The sequence below is a fragment of the Aulostomus chinensis genome, chromosome 19 (genome assembly GCF_037954235.1).
Source record: "Aulostomus chinensis isolate RoL2024-O1b breed Wild chromosome 19, RoL_Achi_v1.0, whole genome shotgun sequence".
NCBI lineage: Eukaryota > Metazoa > Chordata > Actinopteri > Syngnathiformes > Aulostomidae > Aulostomus > Aulostomus chinensis.
In genome coordinates this window covers 6,735,072-6,751,843 of record NC_141338.1, presented here as the reverse complement: position 1 = coordinate 6,751,843, position 16,772 = coordinate 6,735,072, and the positions used below count along the sequence as shown (strand labels likewise).

Here is a 16,772-nt window from a genome sequence, read left to right as displayed (position 1 = left end):
TGTATAATTTTCTCTGCTATTCGTTTAACAAAAACAAACGTGCATATTCCGACTCATCACATAGAGACCCACAACAGACATAAAATGATCCCTTTGGTTTGTTTTTTTTCCATGTCAATATATATTAGGACTCTCTGGATTTAGGAAAAACAACCTCCCCAATGCAAAAAATTTGATTTTTTTTTAATCCAATTTCCTCTGCATTGTTAAAATTGTTTTATCTGCCCTCAGGGCAAGTAAACAGGAAGTTTTTATTTGTTCTCTTTTTTTTCTGATTTTAGGAAGGATGTGTCCTTCAAAATTAGATTTTTTTCACGTCTTGATACAATACAGGAGTCCTGATTCACTTTACAAAAATCCATGTTTAGCCAATCAGAGTTGTTTTTTTAATTGTAGAAATCACAATCTTTGAAAAACCGTTTGCATGTATCTAGCATTTTTTTACAGAAAGGAAACATAAGTGTAACCCCTAAACATACTTTGTAATAAACATTTGACTTTGTTGCAGAGTGTGCAAAGGAGCTGGACATTGTAATGGTTCTGGATGGGTCTAACAGTATCTACCCCTGGACCAGCATTATTGATTTCCTAAAGCGCTTCATTGAGAAAATTGAGATTGGGCCTAAACTCTCTCAGGTCAGTGGCATTTGTTTCCTACAATGTTAACTCCTGTCTTTTTGTCTCTTTGGGCAGAGCAGCAGCTTCTCTCATAGATGTCAATAAATAGATGAGTCACTAGATGGGGTATAGAAAAGGGTGGATGAAAGACCGTTTGCTGCCAACTTTCTTTTTCATATTCTATTTACTTTGAAGACTTCATCTTTTGTGGAATTTTGCAACAGTAAGGATAACTGTAGGATGTGGATCATAAAGCAGATTTTATGAACCAAAGATATTTTGACCTTTTAGTAAAGCCTTAAAGCTGTTCTCTCTCTTCTCTCTCTCTCTCTCTCTCTCTCTCTCTCTTTCTCTCTGAGCAAGTTATACCTTCAGTATATTTCTATCCACTTCGCTCCGTGAATTGGTGGTTAGTTCTATTATGGTTACATTGATCTGGTCTGGAGCACGTGGAGTTTTCCAGAGAGAAACTCTGGAAAGTCTTCTTACTGTAAGTCACATCTTCCATGGCTGTTGAAGTCCTCTGCCTTCAGTATAAAGAACATTGTGTCATATCAACCCCACAACCACATCCTCTGCAGACTGTCTGGGATTGGGCAGCCGTAAAGAGAAGAACTTAAAAAATAAATTAAATGTTGGATTATGTTAACAAGGAAAATGTCTCTTTGTTCTTTTCAGGTGGGTATAGTGTCCTATGGTGAGACCGTGACTCACCGTGTCAACCTGAGCCAGTTTGACAACACCCCCGATCTGTTGAAATTTGTCGAAGAGCTTCCTCAGCAGACCGGCTTCAAGACGATGACTTTCCTGGGAATTGACACTGCCAGGTACTCATTGGCCCCCCCTCACATTCAGGTGTGGCGGTGGGTCACAATGTTGTAGTCTGATTTCAGCTGGATTTTCCTAAACTTGGGCAAATTCCAAACACACCCAGCTGTGGAAATTTAGTGGTTCAAACTTTTGCAGAAGTTCCCAATAGGTCCAAACTCAATATTTTTAATACCAACCAAATGAAGTCATCATTACTGATACACATTTAATCAACTTTGAACCTCAGTGCAGTAGGTAGGTAAACTCTGATGAGTTCCTCCACTCCTGTAAATACCAACACACACTCAACATGCATTGTATACACAGTGGAGGCCATCCGGAACACTGGCTATAGTGTATATATTCAAATGATGAAACTCAATTCCACATGGCAAGTTTCTACACGAGGAGTTCATGTGAAAATTCTGTCTGACCTGGAGCTTTTGAAGCATGTGAATCCTGCGTGGTCCTGTGTATCACGCAGACAACACCTCTGCCTAAGAGTTAAGTATGAATTACAAATAAAGAAATGAGATCCGAGGCTTGAAGGCTGCTACATGTGCATTTTGTGCTCAAGAAGAAAGGTCAAAAATTAAAAAAAAAATAACAGCAGTTTGACCAGATTAAGCACAGAGCTGGTCAAACTGGAGTTATTTAGGTAACAAGTCACGTATTAAAAGATAATATCCATTTCTGCCAATCAGGAAGGAGGCCTTCATGCCCGAGCGTGGTGCACGACCAGAGGCAAAGAAGGTCATGGTGATTGTGACTGACGGAGAGTCACATGACTTCCATAACCTAAAACCAGTCATCGACAGCTGTGACAAAGATGGCATCGAGAGGTTTGGCATTGCTGTAGGTACAAACCCCTTTCATATCCTTTTCAGAGGTTAAGATGACCGTGGTTTCTCATCGGAATAAGCAAGCTAAGTTGTATGTTTAACATGATAATAAATCCAAACGCGATTATTGTATGAGATCAGTATGGTAGTTGGAGTCTGCAGATTATACTATATAAAAATGAATTTGTTTCTCTGACTGTTGTGACTGTGCAGTATGAAAATCGTTTCAGTCACCTCATCAGTTAATTGCGTAAAGTGTTAATTAAAAAAAATAAAAAGTCAAACATCTTTCTTAACAATTGTTTTATTTTGGGGGGATATTAAGGTCATAAATCAGCTATTTAGTGACTGTAATGTTAAATTAGCAGTAAAAGTTGGGAAATAATCCTTTTTACCCTCACTGATGAGAAGAACACCAATGGCCTCAGCCCAAAGTCGTCTTGAATTTATCAGATTGGCCTACAGCTACTTAGCTACTAGCATGTTAGCTTAGCTTGGTTTGAAAACAAAAAAAAAAGAGAATGAGGGAAAAGGAATAAAGCCAAATGTCAACCCACAAAATGTTATTCTTGATTTTGAGTGTGTGTGTGTGTGTGCACAAAATAACCAAAAGGATGTATTAAAAAGTTTAGAGGCATTGGTGAGCCAATTTTTCTCTGACAGTTGGACCGAGCCCAGCCAGCTGTTTCCCATGATCAGTCTTTATGCTACGCTAAGCTAACTGCCCGCTCAATCACAAAAAAATCTGAAGTAGGACAACACTAGGCTTTACAGGCATGAGAAATATGGTAATTTTGTCATGTAAATCCTGTCAATTGTAATGTTTCCAAAAAAAAGTTACTTTATTCAGTTTATCTCGTTTCCAGGTTTTGGGAGACTATAATCGCCAGAACAAAAGTGCAGAAGAAGTGCAAAAGTTTATCAAGGAGATTGAATCCATCTCCAGTCAGCCTCTGAGAGACCACTTCTTCAACGTCTCCGATGAAGTGGCGTTGTTGACCATTGTGGACACCCTAGGAAACAAGATTTTTGCCTTGGAAGGTATGCAAAGTAAAATAAAATGAATCAAAAACCAAACAACTTTTGCCAAATTTTGAAAGGTCTTTTTGTAAAGTGACTCTGTATGTTTAATAGTTTTCCACTGCACGTGACAACGTACTGGAACATGTTATACTACTCATTGTAGTTAAAATGAACTTTGTCTTCCTCAGCTACAACTGGCAATTTCACCTCCTCCTTTGGCATGGAAATGTCTCAAGCTGGGTTTAGTGCACATAGCTCTGAAGTAAGTCTTCATCCAACTATTTATCACAGATGAATACCCTAATATTAGATGTAGGATGTCTGTTAGTGAAAAAATCACTGAACTAGACCCGGAGCTGGTTTCACAAAGACTGGTCTAAATTAAGAGGCTAGTATTACGTTTGCCCTTGGATGAGCCCGATGCATGTTAGACCGCTCCACAAAAATAATGACATTTATTAAGCCAAGAAAGTTAGTCATTTTACTCCCAGAATAACTCAGCAATGTGGCGCTTGTTTCCATGGTCAGTGACATGTGCGGACTGTTGAAAAAGAAGAGCCAAACATGGCTCATACTTTGCAGTTTATTTGTCCATCTGTTGGGAGGATTATACAAAAACTGCCTGGCTTTTTTTTTTTTTTTAACTGAACTGGGTGGACGGGTATAACATTAGCCAAGGGAAATCCCAATAAACGTGGAGCCCAGTTCATTAACCATAGCGGAAAAAAACCAAACTTGTTTTGTTTTCTGCAGTTGGTGAGGGTCTCCGTTCTCAGAATGCTCATTTATCGGTGGGGTTATGCAAAAAATATCAGCCTGATTTTCTTAAAAATGTATGTTTTACAAATATATATACAGTAAATTTATCAATAACCTACGTGCTTTGTAATTATTTAATTAAAATTAATATAATTAATTCAATTACTATTTTGCGATGGATCTGAATATCTATCCAGTTTGTGAGGTCTACATGGGTGTTTCATGATGTCCACATCTAGTAGCTGTTGGTGTTTGCTTTAAAATGAATCTTGTGTGTAAACTTCTCCACTGATGAACTGGTCCAGACACAATGCCTCAGTGTTATTTCTGGTGCATCTTCAAGCCTTTGGTGATTCACCTCGGTCAGTAGAGGTTTCCAGACACAGACCCTCTGTCCTCTCTGCTGCAGACTGATGCTGTTTTGTCTGGTTGCAAGAGAGTGTACATGATAGCACGAGGCATGAACAGCACGAGAGACTGAGTGGGTGGTTGAATCAGATGGTTGTTCATGACTTTAAAAACAGCATGCCTGCTTTTGCAGCTACACGTGCCTCTTGAATTTAATCATTAGTTACGGTATTTCCTTTGTCTATTTAAAAACAGGCTTTGCCCTGATGCCTCCGCTCATGTTTATCCCCTCCTCTTATCATTGTACCTCTGCAGCTCATTCTATTTAACACAAGTTAAGTTATTTCTCTGTTCACCACCTTGTTATATCCGTCAGTAGCGGGAAAAAGCCTCTTGACATAGTTCATTGTGACAAAGGATTCATGTTGTGTCCTGCCTGATCCCTCCCCTTCCTATTGCTAACGCTGTTTCCTGCACAAAAGAAAAATATTGGTTATATTTAGGATTGCAATTAAGGAGTACAAGACAACAACAATTGGAACAATTCAATCTGATTGAATCATGTTTAAAATACAAACAGTTTTTTGAGGACAATGTGACATCAAATTGCCAGGAAAAGACCAAGCACCCAATTCTGATAATTCCATCATTCACGATTTTAAACAATGAAAAAACATAATAGTATGTTTATTTAAGTACTCAAGTTCTGTTTCAAGGTATTATACAAACTGATACTTCCTCTGCACTATGATTTTGAGCAGATATAGTACATTTTACTCCAGTGCACAGATGTTTCACTTTCACTTAGGATATATTTTGTCATTAGTCAGATTTTGACTTTATAGCAATTTTTTTTTTTTGGATTACCTTACTTTTGTTTTATCACTTTTTCGGACTACAGTCCCTCACTCACAAACAAATGCTGCGCTCTCAACTTGATGTTAATGATGTCAACTCTCTCTTAGGGAGGCATGTTACTAGGAGCTGTGGGAGCTTATGACTGGAATGGGACTGTGGTTATGCATATCTCTGGAGGAACAGTCGTTCCAAAGAAGACTGATTTCTATGACTCAGAAATCGAGGCGGGGTATGAAGGACTGGCGGGCTATCTCGGTGAGTTGACGTCTTAAGCAAAAACATCTGTGGGGAGCTGGAATACACAGACTGAAGCCTTTTTCATATATGAATGTGCATCTGTCTGACTTCAGAGTGTTTCCCTTCAAAGTGCCGTTCACGGCGAGAAAGATAACGACGTGAGCATCGTCGCTGATCAGCGATCATGTTCTGTGAACAGTGGCGCCTTGCACATGCTGCTCGCTCCAGCTGTGTGCACAGCTGTTCTCTCTTCTCCCTTCTCTGGTGCTGAAAGACGCAGAGCACTGTGGTTACTCTTCAGCTGTTTTCTGAAAATGAAACTCGATTTTGATTTTCAGCCGAATAGGTACCCTCCACCATGACAAGCTGGCTGGTGATGGATGTGGGAAACTCACTGATGAGTCAACTACCATAATGAACGTTCATTCATTGTCTAGACTGCTTATTCTACTCGGGTTTTCCAATCCCTGCTGCCATTAGGTGAGCGGTGGGCTACACCCTGGAGATGTCGCCAGTCCAGCACAAGGCTGATGTATTGAGACAAACCAACATTCACTCTCTCAGCCACACAATTTAGAGTCACAGATCCACCTACCTGTGGGTGGGGGGGAACCCACAGCACCCCCATGCTGCCTGTGTTGAACGTGGCTCCTTGGAAATTAGGAATGGATGTTGATCCACTTTCTGTCACTCTGAAAGTGATAACAAAGCTGTCGTTGGCCACTGTGGTTGCTATCGTAGCTGTGGTTTGACCTCCATCATCAATTTGACTATTTTTAAAACAATTGCTCGGTGTGTTTGGAGCAAGATCTTTCGAGAGATCAAGGGAAATTTTCTGTTGATGTTCCGTTTCAGGAAGGAAAGTTGCTGTCTAACTTCGACAGTAGATGCCTCTGTGTGTGTGTCACATATACACAGTCTGTCCTCTCCATCCTGATGCCTTTTATGGCCTGTAGAGCAACCACAGAATCTTAATATCAAGCTATTTAATCATCATGTCATTATGAAGAGCGCTGCTGGGTCCAGGTTCATGTTCTGTAAACTCAGCTGTTGGCACACGCTCATAATGGTCCATCTGCAGACATGCCTTCGTGTCTTTGTGTGTGAGTATGTGCGTGCATTGTCCTGCCTGTTCCAGTGGTGTTTAATTGTTTCCCTCTGAACAGAGGGATGTAAACAGTCAGCTGCAGAAGCAGTTAAAATTATCTCACAAAGCAAGTGTTTTCAAATGATGTGATGAAGTGTGTAAATGTGTTCACGCGTCCTTGATTATGCCATAACGTAATACGGAGTGCTTCCCCCGCAGGTTATGATGTTCAGTCAGCATCCACCCCAGATGGAGAGCTATACATCTCAGGTGCGCCACGCTACAACCACACTGGCCGTGTTGTTATCTATCGCCTGGAGAAGGAGAAGATTGTTGTCTCACAAATACTGAAAGGAGAACAGGTTAGCGTCTGCTCTACTGCGCCTCTCTGCTTCCATCACCGTAAATGATGACGCTTATTTATAGAAAGATAACAAAAGTTTTATGTCTTTCTCTTCATGTGGGCTCACTGTAAAAACCTGTGAGATTGGGATGGTTTCAATAACAGTGAGTGGGAATGCTATGAAATAGCTGCAAAATAATGTTATTTGACAACTGTGCTTGTTTTTGACTACATCGTTTAAAGGATCGTCTGTTGAAGTTTCACTTTCACTTTATGCACCATGCTTCTGGAGGGAGAGTTGTAGTTTGTTTACATGAGATGTCATTCGGAAACTTATTAAAGTGGAGCATGTACTTGCCTGTGACCTCGAGGGACTGCTGCATATAATTTAAAAGTCACGGATGAATATTTCTCCGATTTTGATGTGGATAAGGTTATTTTAATGTGACAACCATCTATATTTAGTAGAGCCAGTCAAAGTGGAGCTTGTGAAACTGGTGGTGTTTCAGTGGGTGCAGTGATCTGATGCCCACAGAGAAGGACCATAAAAAGTGTTATTATATTGGTGATCTGCATTAGTCTAGCAGTGACAAGAACTGGGATGTAGCACAACTTAGCACCCTGATGTTCTCTAATGAACCCAAAATAAACAGGAAGAGACAGCCAGACCAGACCAGACTGGATCATGGGAAACTAAGAAAAAAAGGAAGAACACAAGATTCCTGAGGGATTTCAGTTACATGTTGGCCATCTGTCTCAGTAGGGATCCTTTCAAAGATGCTCTCAGACACTGATAATGACAATCAGTCTGCCAGTTGCAGAAACACACACGCCTGTATGCTAGTTGTAGCCAAATATGCTTGCTGGTCGTACTGTTGTCACCATTGTAATTCCTCCATCTCTATCACGATCAACCATTTTGGCCATGGCTACAGTTGAAAAAACACTTTTCATCCTTGGAGTCTTAAGTTTTGGCACTCTAGTAGTGAAGCAGTGACCTTGTTGGTGACCAACAAGGGACTGTTGCACTAGTGCCTCCTCTGGTCGGTCAGGGCATCTATTTAGGGCAGAGGGGAATGGGGGGATAGCATGATCCTCCCACGAGCGACATACCCCTGGTAGAAGCTATCAGGTGAAAGATGGGGCACACAACCCCACATGAGACAGCAGAAGCATGTGGTTGTCTACAGTGCAACCCCAGAGCAACAGAGGGGGCGCAGCAACAACTAGGACAGATCGGTGGGGTGAATTTTGCATATAGGATTAGGAGGGTAAAAAAGTCTATTCATTTGATATGATTTTTATTGAATAAAATCAGTAGATTCAGATGAGTCCATGTGTGTACATCAAGAGTCAACACTGATAGTGATTTCTGACCACTATACACAGATTGGTTCTTACTTCGGCAGTGTCCTGCAGACTGTTGATGTGGATGGGGACTCCTACACTGACCTCCTATTGGTCGGTGCACCGATGTACATGGGCACAGACAGAGACGAGCAGGGTCAAGTCTATGTTTACAAACTCAACCAGGTACCGGAGATGTTTGATGACAGAGCTTGAGTCACACCTTCACAGACATACACTGAGAGGATTCTGATGATGCATGTGGTGATAATCTCTGTCTATCTGTTGTTGTCCCCTATTTCCAGGACGGCCATTTTGAGTATGAGTTCACATTAAAGCCTGTCAATCAGTCTTGCTGCATCGCCCACTCAACCAGCTGCACTAATAAAAATGAACCATGTGGCGCTCGGTTCGGTACAGCTATTGCAGCTGTTTCAGATCTCAACCTGGATGGGTTTAATGATGTCGCTATCGGTGCTCCATTGGAGAATGACCACAGGGGTGCCGTCTACATCTATCATGGCGATAAGACGTCATTGAAGGAGAAATTTGTACAGGTGAGATCAGACTGCCACTCAGAGACCTTTCAATGAACTATAACTACTTATTCAGACAAACATGGTTCTGCTTTGTCTCTTCAGCATATCCCAGCAGGTGGGGATGGAGATAAGATGAAATTCTTTGGTCAGTCCATACATGGAGTCATGGATCTCAATGGAGATGGAATTACAGATGTTACTATAGGAGGTCTGGGAGGGGCTTCATTGTTCTGGTGAGACATGGCCCATCCTCGTATAGAAACACCCACTCTTGAGTCTACACATTCCTCTTGAATGGTTACCAGCAGCAGCAGCAGGCCTTGTATCCTTCAGACCTCATCATACATGTCCGTTTACATTGTTTTAGGCCGGTTTAGACAGCTGTGCAGGTCCCAGTGGGGTTGTAGGCTTGAGACCAACAACTTCCTAATGATCTTTTGAAAACCCACGGCTACATACTCCACTGTTGGAGGCTAGCCTACAAACTTCAGCCCACAAGTTTTTGAAACATAAGCTCACACCATGATTTAACTTCCCAGGCAGACCTTCTCCCACAGTTTCTACTGGCAGAGGCTCAGCTTAGCTGTGTGAAAACTCCATCTCCCAAGAGGCTTAAAGTTTAAATGGGATTTGGCAGCAGCCAGAGGTCTTCCCTTGACTGTTCACACTGTTTCAGAGAGCGCAGTGTTTAGATAGAAAGAACTGAGGCCAAATGTTATTCTCAAAATGTATTTATTCCCTCCTCTGAGACATGCTTGCAAACATAATGCACCAATGACAACTGGAATTACAACTCGATGTTGGTATGTTTTTGTGGTTTTATTAGGTCAAGAGATGTTGCAGAGCTCCGAGCCAACATGACTTTTGATACTGAGAAAATCAATCTGCAGCAGTCTCTCTGTGAACACGGGGGGCGCAAATCTGTGTGTGTGAAAACTATGGTGTGTCTCGCCTACAACGTCAAATCTGACAAGCAGGACTTAAACTCAGGAGCAGGTGAGCCCCGCAACATCCTACCTTAACGTTGATCACCAACTGGTGCACCAGGCCAGATTCTGTAACCTAAGTGAAATGTTGCTTGTGCGATATTTGGACTCGCATTACATGAAGTTATTAAATGAACTGTCGTTCTTGCAAAAAATAACTTACTGCTAACAACAACTTCCTATAGAATTCAGGAAAAACAAGAAGTGTTGCCAGTTATGCCAACAACAAAACTCTGCTCATTTGTAATGCATGCCAATCCCCCAGTAGGTGGGTGCAATTGCAGAATTTGTCTCCTGTTGCCCACTGGGTGACGCTCTTATGCAAATTGTGCTTAATGAAAAACCTATTTTTTTAAATGTGTTGCTGGCTGGATATGGATTAAACTGCGCATGTAGTTTATTTAGTAATTGGAGGTTTATGTTTAAAAATGTTATCAAACAAATTTCGATCATCTAAAATGTGCAAAAGTCATAAAGGATCAGTGTATCACAGGAAATGTTGCATGTTCTCTTTCATTCCTATTGACATGAACCTCTGCTTTTCTGTTTCTTTTCAATTTATTTTCTACCACTTTGAAGCTCAGTTCAGTTCAGACTTTTATTATCCCTTTAGGGGAAATTTGGTTTGGAGCAGTGGGTAGAAAACAGAGCAAAAACACATCATACAAGCAAACATGTGACATCATAACAGATAGCAAATGTTCCAAGAGACTTTAGTTGTTTATTAAACTAACAAGCAGGATAATACTGAGTGCTGCTGAGCAGTGCAATCAAGGTATTAGTGTGAATTAAGTGCACTTTGGATATATTTTGTGCCAATCGGCCACTTGGCCTTTTTCCAAAATTTCAAGCTATGACGTAATTTTTTGAGCTGCGTTTGTTCAGAAAAAGCTCCTTGATGCTACATAGTGAAAACAGTGTTTCCTCCATGAATAGTGTTGCCGTGGTGGGATTATGAGGGCCTGGTCATTTCTGCTTGCAGCTTTAATGGAAAGCTTGACCCTGTATCTCTTGCTTCTTGCAGAGATACGCTTTGATTTGACTCTGGATGCTCTGCGTGCAAAAGCAAGAGCATCTTTTATTGACCTGGAAAATAAAAGCGATCGTCGGATCACCAGGAGCATCTACATCAAAGACAGAGATGCACATTGTACGGAAGAGGTCTTCATAATGTCGGCAAGTACTCTGATCTTTATGGTGTGGACGGGGGCTTTCTTACCTGCAAGGAATCAGCTCCAAAATTATAGCCCACAAGTCAGAGTATTAAGTACAACACAGATCACAGGCTCATCCTGATCAAAGCATGCCAAGTCCAGCACAGCGTTGCTCTGAGTGATAAATTATCTGTAAGCACCCGCAGGGTCGGAAAGAATGAGAAAACAAAAGAGTGAATAAGAAAAAGAGAAAGAGTTTAGAGAATCTGCTAAAATGACCTTCCGGGTCAAGGAATTTATCTAAAAACACATCCCAGACTGTTTCTCACTCTGCAGGAACGTTTGTACTTTACAACTGCACCACCTACTGAATACCCTCAAGTTTTTCTGCGCCGTGACATTTCGAGCCATGTGTGTGCAGTCTCTCGTTCCAGCAACAGCAGTGGATTTCTTTGATGAGCCCCCTGTAGGCAAGAGAAAGAGGAACTAATCAGTGGAAACAGCTGTTGTTGTGTGTGTTCAGCATGAATACCTGCTCTGTTCTAGTATACCAGCCTCTTTTTTTTCAGAAATAACAACCAACTAAATGCCATTAAGTGTCTGATACATGTAACCAGACACAAAAAGAACATGTGACTATCCAAGATGGAGGCGCCCATTCAGAAGAAGAAAAAAAATCACAGCAATTCTTTGACCTGATAGGGACATGCGTCTCTAATTAATCAAATCATTGAAATACTCAATTAAAAGCCTCCAGTTTGTTTTACATCATGACGGCAAGTTTGCTTTTATCACTGCTATGATATCCAAGTTGAAAAGTCTTGGTCGTAACGTTTTTCATTATCCTGCGAGTGCAGCTGGAGATTCTACTGTTTCTATAATCACCTCCAAACCATTTAAACCATTGATAATGAAGTGGCCTTCAAGTGCTACATTCAAAAGATCTATTTCCTGTTCCACATTAGTATCAGTTACAATATTTATTCAATTCAAATAAATACAACACAGACATGTCACTCAAATTATATTTACTGGGGTTATTTGAGTCGTTGTAACCTGGTTTAAACCGGCAATGTAAAACTGGTGTAGTTGCCTTCTGGTCTTAATTATATTTCGTAGGTAACAATGATTCTTTAACATAATTTTAAAGCGTCCGCTGTCAATATTTTTGAATTAGATGTGCAATTATCAACTGCATGTAATGTGAGAGGGGCTGCTCAGATTGTGGTGCAGCTTGATACAGTTTTTCCGGGGTGGCTTTTCTTATTGTTCCTATTTTCCTCATCCTGCAGCTGTTTTAGTTCACTATCAGCCTCATTTTCAGGAGCTGGAGTCCACAGCCCTTTTTGTCAAGACTTGGTGGAGACCAAAGCAGAGATTAAAGTGGAGTTAATATTTGATTCTGGTAAAATTATCGGACAGACTTTAAGTGAACGCTGCAGTTGCTCTGTATCTGCTGCACGTCCAGCTATACAAGACAAACAGAACCTTTGTTATTTCATTATTATTCTTGATTGTTTATTTCATTGTGCTGTAAATCACATTACTGACAGTGATATGTTTGCTCATTTAGACGACGTCTTAGCATTTCTTCAGTGCAGACAGGAAATTTGCATAAAGTCAAACAAGCATGGAGAAGAGTGATCATGTCACAGAACATAAGCAAGACTCGACCCAAGAGAAAACAGGGAGAAAATAGCTAAACAAGGGGCTTCTCATGTTGCATGGACATGGATTTGGTATGAAAAGTCTGACTGGTACCAGAAAACTGTACCCTGTAAATTATACCGCAATTGGGTTTTTAATGGTGGACACTTGTTATTCCAAGGGTTACAGTTAGTCCCAATAATTCAAAACCTCTTATCCAAGTGGTTTTTGGTTCATGATCGAGAATAGTTGCTGTCACTGTAGTTGAGAGCTGTTTCTGTTTGCTGAATTGCAAAAAGTTCATTTGAGATTAGGCGCCATAGCTGAACTGGCCCTCAAACTGGCTTGGTGGAAAACAGGGGTTAAAAAAGGAAGTCCATCAGGCAAATATTTAAAACAATCCAGGTGGTTTATGTTTTAACTCCTTATCTAACTTGAATTGTATTCCCTCTGTCTCCTCATTCTCCTTGCTGTGACCCCCTTCCCTCTTGTCCTCACCAGGCCCGACTGGATTTCCGAGACCCTCTCATGGTGTCTTTGGAGTTTGGATTAGCTAATAAAGACGAAGGCCCAGTATTGGATGAAAACCTTCCCACATCTATTAATAAGACAGTAAGGCTGTTTTATATCACTTACAAGGGTCTCTCTCAGTTCAGAAACTATTAGTTGCCAAGGAACGTCAAATAGATTTAGAGTCACAGACAGGAAGGATTTGAACCTCGTCTTAAACATCCTCCATCTGTCGGCCTTTAGCATACAGGAACAGAAAGTGGAGTTTTCTTGTCTGGTTCCAGACGTTTTTCTGTTCCACTACATTAGCATCTGCAGCAGCTGACTGCCATCGCTCAGTGTTTCCTCAAGACTGCATTAGTCCCTCAACACTAGCAGTCAGAAAAGGCTTCCCACACTCCCACGTGCATAGCTGTTCTAACAAGAGGGCTCCAAAATCATCGGTGTAATGAGTGATGTTGCCAGATAAAGACGGGGAAATGCTAACCTCTCTATATGGGAATGTAGCCTCAACATTTAAATTAGATGACCTATCAGGTGTGTGGAAACACCCAGTAGTAGTAACATTTGTAAGGTGTTTATAAGCCTTGACACATCCTGACTCCCGTCGGTGTCAGAATCATAGCAGTGATGCACAGAGCGCTTACTGATGAGTGTTCTTCTTCTCCTGTTATTGTTATTGAAAGGAAGAGAAGGGACACAGATGGAAAGGGGAAGTCATCAAACTGACGCTGCAGTTTTTCTTTTGACATTGTTCTGCTTACAGTATCCTTGTCTAGTCCATTCTTGGGAGAAAAGACTCTTGATGTCATTGGGCCAATGGGAGAACACTGAGATTGGGAACCAATAAAATTGTAACCCACGAACACGGGGGAGGAGGAAATGAAGGTCAAATAAATCCACCCTTTAACTAAGAGAACAAACAAATAAAAAACTGCAGCCTATTTTCTCTATTAAATCTCTGCCCTCTTCTATAGAGGCGGTTTAGACACCTAAACTCATGTTGAGCCAGTAAACATCCCTCCAGACTTATAATAATAATGATAAGGAAATTAAAAAAGGACATAGAAATACTTGAGTCTGAAAAATATATGTGCATGATGTGTCTTTTATAATGTGTTTTTTTTTTCCCCACAAAATTGTTTATGGAACTCTCAATTCACCAGTTCATTATATTCCAACAGTCACTTAAGGTCACAAACTGGGGGGGCTGAATGTAAAAGGCTACTGATAAATGGCCCAAATGAGTTTCCTCCTTCATGGGACTGGCCTGGGAAGTCAAAATATAGCAGAAAGCAACAGAAGAATGCAACCCTCTACCAAGGCGACTGCTGCCAAACCCATTGTACCCAGGAAAGACCCGTGCTACACCCCTCCACCAAGGGGTTTTATATAATCATGCTAACAGATAAACAAATGATACCAATCACATTCGCTTTTTGGCGTGAGTAAAAATATCCTTGTGTGAGTTTCACTTTCTAACTTCATGACTATCTTGCAGATTCCATTAGTGGACTGTGGTGGCAATCAGAAGTGCATCGCTGACCTCTCTCTCATAGCAGAGCCTAGTATAAAAAGGTAAGAAACTGCCTTAAATGATATTTTTCTCTTGATGTATCACAAAATAAAAAAAAGAAAGAAAAGACTGAGCCACGAGGAAACTGGTTCTTCCAGGAAGTCCATCGTGACTGCAATGACTCCTCCCTAATGAGATTTAGTTTATTCCTAATCCTTTTGAATTTCACACTTAAACTGAAGCTCAAGACATCCGAGTTAGACAAATCAAGAGGCTATATCCTCTGATCTGACGCACAAAAGCACCCGTGAAGTTATCCTTTGACATTGTTTGGAAGAGGACAGCCGCTTCGGTTTGAACGGATGAGCCATCAGTTATCATCAAGCAAAGCTGCTCCTTTTTCAATGAAGAGTTACCTCAGTTCTGATGCAATAGCAGCATCTGCGCTACCCTTCTGTCTGTTGTCACACCTAAACTAGACGCTGACGAGGCCAGACATGATCAGCCACAACTGCAGCGAGATGGATGAAAATAGATTTATCCAATTAAAAAGATTGTGACTTTGGAAGAGACCCAGTTTAGCTTTGTCTCAACTTTAGAGGGCATTGGATTTTGTCCCTCATCATTCATAGGGTAACTGCATTAGAGAGTGATAGCTGCACACCCATTATAGACTGGAGCAACAAATCCAGCAGCTGGACTTGAAAAATATGGAACCTAACATTGATTTGTACACATTTTTCACTTTGAAAACACAGAAGTAGTGAGATCAGTAACCACATGCCCTTCCAATGAAGGACTGCCACCCTGTGGGAGGAAATGTGCATTGCATCCAACTATTCTTTTTTTCCTTTTCTCTTAGCATGGTGATCAAAGCAAACAAAGAGAAGATCGATTTGAACATCCGAGTTAAAAACAGCAAAGACAATGCATACAACACCAAGGTTATCGTCAGCTTCACACCAAACATCAACTATGTTAAAGTAGAGGTGAGATTTCTGGTACTTGGCTCTCTCTTTTATCGTCAGTGGATTGAAGCTGTGTGTGTGTGTGTGTGTAATGATGCAGTTTGCGTTTCATTTTATCAGCCAGAGAAGGATTGCACCCTAAATCACACCAAAGTGGAGTGTGCTGTTGGATACCCCTTCCTGGGCAACAACGTAGAGGTAGCTGTCATTCATCTGTTCAGCACAGACCTAAATACATTTCCTGTACATGATCTTCTATAACGACAAGCTCTCACATTCGCAGGAATTTTTCAAAGTGAAATTCGAAGTGAATCCCAAACACATTCATCCGAATATTCAAATCAATGTGACAGCTACAAGGTAAGCTTTACACAAAGTTTTGCTCAAATTAAGTTTCCATGTTTTGTATTTTACTGATATAAATATGTTTTTACAGTGACAGTGAAGAGTTACCTGTTACCCTCCATGACAATTCGGTGCAGATCTCCATTCCTGTCAAGTATGAGGCTGGACTCATATTTTCAGTGTGAGTTTCTGTGTTAGTTGGTTCTCTCCTCCTTGTTACTGAGTCCATACAAGTTTTGATCATGGGGGGGGGGGGGGGGGGGGGGGGGGGGTATGCCACATCACCAGCACCAAACAGCAGAGAAACACAGTCAGAGCTATAGTGAAAGACTGTTACATATAAATGGGTGTCCTTTTCATTCAAGTCCTCACCAAACAAGTTCCCTCTACACTAATTTAGCCCGTTCGTTGCCTGCAAGTAAATCTTTCTCCATTTCACAGCCTGTAGGGAATGCATGTCGGTACTTCCATGCTTCTTGGGTTCTTACTAGTTTCAGTTAGCTTTCTGCTAACTTGTATGTAGATGGATAACTTAATCATGTAGATCTTCTAGACTTTCCAAGTGTTATCAGACCAGAAAAGGATATTGTAATTACAAAAGTGTCATTGTACAGGCGTTGTTTAACACTCAAAACAACTTATCCAACATTGTACAGCCAAACTGCAGATGCATTTATCAGACAAGAGGCCAACATCAGGTTAATGGAAAGCAAATATATGATGTTCACTTAATTAAAAAGGGTCTCTTTCACTTTTGGAGATGTAAATGCTGCCTCCAAGTGGCTGAAGAATCTATCAATGTTTGATAACTATGTATATGCTTTAATAAGATATT

The 16,772-nt window shown here is 40.9% G+C and overlaps 1 protein-coding gene across 3 annotated transcripts in view; it reads left to right on the top strand.

Annotated features, from left to right (window-relative positions):
- Positions 1–16,772, top strand: part of itga1 (integrin, alpha 1) — a 68,213-nt gene that overhangs the window by 47,228 nt on the left and 4,213 nt on the right. For all 3 annotated transcript variants that reach the window (XM_086186679.1, XM_086186678.1, XM_086186677.1), the window contains 18 exons: positions 509–636; positions 1,297–1,445; positions 2,133–2,283; positions 3,137–3,311; positions 3,482–3,555; positions 5,366–5,513; positions 6,802–6,944; positions 8,315–8,458; positions 8,578–8,829; positions 8,914–9,044; positions 9,638–9,807; positions 10,822–10,973; positions 13,100–13,210; positions 14,610–14,686; positions 15,487–15,613; positions 15,713–15,790; positions 15,876–15,952; positions 16,029–16,118. In XM_086186679.1, coding sequence (XP_086042805.1) covers positions 509–636; positions 1,297–1,445; positions 2,133–2,283; positions 3,137–3,311; positions 3,482–3,555; positions 5,366–5,513; positions 6,802–6,944; positions 8,315–8,458; positions 8,578–8,829; positions 8,914–9,044; positions 9,638–9,807; positions 10,822–10,973; positions 13,100–13,210; positions 14,610–14,686; positions 15,487–15,613; positions 15,713–15,790; positions 15,876–15,952; positions 16,029–16,118 — 2,377 coding nt within the window. The remainder of the gene's footprint in view (positions 1–508; positions 637–1,296; positions 1,446–2,132; positions 2,284–3,136; positions 3,312–3,481; positions 3,556–5,365; positions 5,514–6,801; positions 6,945–8,314; positions 8,459–8,577; positions 8,830–8,913; positions 9,045–9,637; positions 9,808–10,821; positions 10,974–13,099; positions 13,211–14,609; positions 14,687–15,486; positions 15,614–15,712; positions 15,791–15,875; positions 15,953–16,028; positions 16,119–16,772) is intronic.